This window comes from Charadrius vociferus, unplaced genomic scaffold (assembly GCF_000708025.1).
Source record: "Charadrius vociferus isolate BGI_N301 unplaced genomic scaffold, ASM70802v2 scaffold409, whole genome shotgun sequence".
Classification (NCBI taxonomy): Eukaryota; Metazoa; Chordata; class Aves; order Charadriiformes; family Charadriidae; genus Charadrius; species Charadrius vociferus.
The window spans coordinates 334,994-339,271 of NW_009650082.1; the positions used below are offsets into that span (position 1 = coordinate 334,994).

A 4,278-nucleotide genomic window follows, 5' to 3' on the forward strand; every position below is an offset into this window, starting at 1 on the left:
CACCTAGAAACATGGACATCAGCTCCTTGTCCTGCAGGAGAATGGCACCTTTAACAAGGTATTCAAAGTAGGAGTCCACCCCGGCCCCAATGCCAGCATCTTGGGCCACCCACTTGGCAGTTATCACATCAATGTGGTTACCAACCTGGAAAAAGTGAGGGGAGGGGGAGAAGGGGGAGAGAGGAAGTTAAGGTGGAAATAAAGCTACTCTACTAAATCATAACTAAAAAAAAAAAAAATCCCCACAACACAACTACATAAGAAAACCTTGATCTTTTTTCAGGCCGTCCATTTCACAGATTCACAATGTCCACACCAACCAACATTTTCTCCATTACAAGACACATTAATCAGTATCAGAGAAGTACAAACTGTAGAAAATATAACTGTGGAATTTTATGCTTCCAATATAAACTCTGCACTGGCCAAAACAAAACACCATTATCTACTTTGAAAATGCACAATTTCAGCATTAAGTGCCTGGTCCTAATTGACGTCCTGCAAAGAGCAGAGGAGGATGAAGAGGCACAGATACAGAGATCAAGGCCAAGGATGTCAAAGGCATGAGAGCTGCCATACTAATACTTAAATAGATCCTTCAAACCTGGGACTCTTCAGCCTAGAAAGAGACCCAGCTGATGGAGAGCAAAATACACAGTCACGACTTGTTAGCAAAGGTGAAAAAAACCCCACGCTATTCAGTTGCTTTCTTGAACAAGGATTAGGGGTATAACCCAAAAATAAACAGATCCCAAAGCAAACAAAAAGAAACACTTCCTTATACAGCATATGAATAAATCTGTTCCATTTCACATATGCAACACTATGACTTCACATAATTTCAATAGCTGCTTTCTGAACCTAACTGAAGAAAAACTGCCCAGGAGATAGTGAACACAGAGATAACACTTGTAGCTCTGGATCCCCCTAAAACACCAGAGCTCTAGAGGCTGGTAATAACTTGTTGCACTTGCCATTCTCTTATTCTCTTCCATAGGCACACAAGGCATTAGAGAGACCTCTTATTTAATCTGTAACAGCTGTTGTTACGAAAACTGCAATACCCAGTAGAAGGCATTTGTCTCCCAACCACATCTGTTACGGAACAGAACAATGGCATAATGTTGGGCTGCACCACTAAAGCAGAGATGTGCATACTGCAGGTGCTCAGGAACAATGCCAAACATGCAACTTCAGCCCAGTTAACAGCACCGTAGTTATTTATCTAGTTCTATCTCCTCTCTGTTTATGCTTTTTACACTTAGAATTGCATCCACAAAACTATATAAAAAGCAGACCAGCAAATTCAAAGTCCATTCTTCACGCACCAGCCCAATATCCGAGCGATTTTTCCACAGTGCCTTCAAAGCCTTCCTGGCAACATCCTCGAACACTGGGTCACCAGTAAGGTGGCTTAAAGTGGCAAATTCCACTATAAATGTACCAATTCCAGCAGTACAGGTAACTGGGGTCTCCCCAGGGTTTACTCCGTGCAGCAAGTTCACCGTTCCATATGGCATCCCAGTTGGGGTCTGAAAAGCTGAAACATAGTATTTTCGGTTCACATGAGTGTTCACTCTTATATTTGACAGACTGTCAAGCAAACGCGTGCCTCACGTGACACTGCACACAGGCAAGAAGCGGGACTGGAGCAATTGCAGTAACTGCAAACAACGAAATGAGAAGTAGAATGTAAATCCCGGGAGGAGCAGAGAGTGTATCCCAAGCTACAGAGTCCTGGGAAGATACTGCAGAGATCCCTTCCACCTTGCCCAGAGCAGCAGACTGCATCCCGACTTCATTTACAGCACAAGCAGCGTAGTCAAAATAGAACTACACACGCTGGTCAGCAAAGTGCAAACACTGAGCTTGTGATTATTCAGTGGTAGCCCAGGGCACACACCACACAAGGAAACAGTGCCATGCTATCAGGGCACACGTCCCAGCAGCAGCCCACAAAGGGGTAGATAAGGCTGCATCTTCTTGTCTTTACAAGCTGCTGATTCACAGCCTTTATTTATTACTTATATTAAATGTATTTCCCCTCATCAAGCAACAAACAACACTTGGCATGCATATATACAACTGGTATCGTGCACTTCAAAATGTTTTCCCCACAGGCTAAACTTGCTTTGAGTTCAAGGAACGCAGGACTGTGTTGAGTTCACACAGCAAGCAGCACTATCTTCACCATACACACCAGTCACCTCCCGAACTGCAGCACAGCGACACAAACTGGACAAGTTCTCACCCGGCAGGAGTTTGCGAGCTGCTTCCTCTGCCATCCTGAGGAGAGGTCCAGAGCATGGCCAGCCCACTTCTACTTCAACTCCAGCCTTCTTTGATAGCAAGTGAGCTGAGAGGAGACCACCCACCACTGGAAGGTGCACAGTAAGAATCTCATTAAAAAATGTGGGGCAGGAATGAAATCTGAAACGAGTTCTATTTATTTGTATTTATTATGATGCTGAGGCAGTGGTTCCGGAGAAGAAAAGTGAGACGGCTCATCTTTAACAGCCTAATTCAGTATGCCGCAAAAGAACAGTGATTTGTTTCTTCCTGCCTGTTTGCAATGGGTAACAGGTATAGATCTTCCATTATTTTAGAAGCATCAGATCCCACTTGCCCTACTATACCTGCACTGCTCTTCAGACAATCAGAGAGCTAGCAGGATAATGAATGTGTACCTCTATGAGAGGAATTCTGTTTCATTTTTTCAAGACAACTTAATACCACATTTGCATAAAGTAATACAGTGTACCTTCTTAAATTCCTTAGAGAAAATTGTCTAGGCCAGAGTCAAGAATTTCAGTGTGACTGACAGAGGCAGGGAGTTATTGGCCCTTTTCACAGATTTCTCTACTGTCACATAACAAGCACAGAGAAATTACACTGCTGCAAAAACCGGCTCAGCAATATTTGACATGAGAAACAAAAAAAAGCATAACTAACAGTCTTGTTCCTTGCCAGTGTCTTTTAGCTGGATGACACTGAAGCAGTTATGCGCTCACCCAGGTACAAGACTCCAAAGGTCTTTTTTTTTTTTCTTGAAAAATCACAAAAAGACAAATTTCACTTTACAACGCTAAAGTAAGAAATTAATAATCTCTATTCCAAAACAGTACATAAAAAAGATAGTATATAATTTGCACTGTTTCAGTAGAAAAGATGTTTATTCCAAAGCTTAAAACCTGGCACCAGAACACTGAAACTGCCACATCTATGTCTGTCTGTGTTGAGACAGGAAGCAGAATGGTGTGCAAAGACAACAAGGAAGTGACATTTGTTTGCCATTTTTCTGTGTGTTTACGTGTCCTATAACACTGCATTACAAATTCACCCTGACGTTCGCTCTGTGTACAGTTCAGAGACTCGCACAGGAAGGAAGTCCAGCATAAACAACATGGAAAAACCCAGCTCACCTCGAATGTTAGTTTCAAACACAGACGCATTGACATCAATATTAAAATCCACCCCTTCCTGCAGCACATTGACAACTCGCTGGAACTCGGAAACATTTCCCAAGATCTGCAGGGGGAGCAGGACAACAGAGAACAAGGCTTAGAGTTCATGTGAAAATAAAAGTGCAAACCAATGTCAGCGGCTAATTCTAGTTTTGTTTTACCATTTTGTGAAATCATTAATTACAAATAGTACTAAAAAAGCGACTGGCAGTTTCATCTCCTTTCAAAACATTTTCGTGACAGACTTCAGGTCTTTATTCCAGAGTTAGGTGTGGGGAGCTCTGGCCACCTGCCTCCCGGGGCTGGAACCCAGTGAAATGCAAAAGCTCCTCGGTCAATTAATAACTGACTTTCTGTCACTACTGCGTAAAAAACAGGTGTGGAGGAGGCTGACTACGGCCCTGAGCGGGCTGAAGGCCGCGCTGCACCGGGCCGAGCCCCGGGGGTGCGGGACAGCTCGTACTCACCAGCAGGGTGTCCAGGGCGTCGATCAGCGTGAGGGAGAAGCTGTGAGGGGAGAGAAGCGACGTGAGGCCCAACGGAGGGGGCCGGGGCCGAGGGGCCCAGCAGCGCCGCGCCCCGGCCCCACGGTGGGCGGAGGCGATGCCCCGTCCCGGAGACGGCCCCTACCTGCCCCAGGTGTCCTGCCCGTCGCACGTCAGCGGCCGCAGCTCGTCGTAGGGGAAGGCGCTCTCCAGGTAGTGCTCATAGGCGTGGTAGAACATGGCGCGCACCCGCTCCCTGAGGCACAAGCACAGCCCGGCTCAGCCCCGGTCCGCCTCGGCCCCGCCCGGCCCCGGTATGCCTCGGCCCC

The 4,278-nt window shown here is 45.9% G+C and overlaps 1 protein-coding gene across 1 annotated transcript in view; it reads right to left on the reverse strand.

Annotated features, from left to right (window-relative positions):
• EDEM2 (ER degradation enhancer, mannosidase alpha-like 2) overlaps nt 1–4,201 on the reverse strand; it is an 8,152-nt gene extending 3,951 nt beyond the window's left edge. Inside the window, exons 1-6 of the mRNA XM_009892092.1 lie at nt 4,095–4,201; nt 3,932–3,971; nt 3,423–3,528; nt 2,252–2,377; nt 1,329–1,540; nt 4–145 (exon numbers count right to left, since the gene is read on the reverse strand). Of these exons, the coding sequence (XP_009890394.1) occupies nt 4–145; nt 1,329–1,540; nt 2,252–2,377; nt 3,423–3,528; nt 3,932–3,971; nt 4,095–4,189 (721 nt within the window). The 5' untranslated portion in view covers nt 4,190–4,201. The remainder of the gene's footprint in view (nt 1–3; nt 146–1,328; nt 1,541–2,251; nt 2,378–3,422; nt 3,529–3,931; nt 3,972–4,094) is intronic.
• Between the last annotated feature and the right edge of the window lie 77 nt (nt 4,202–4,278).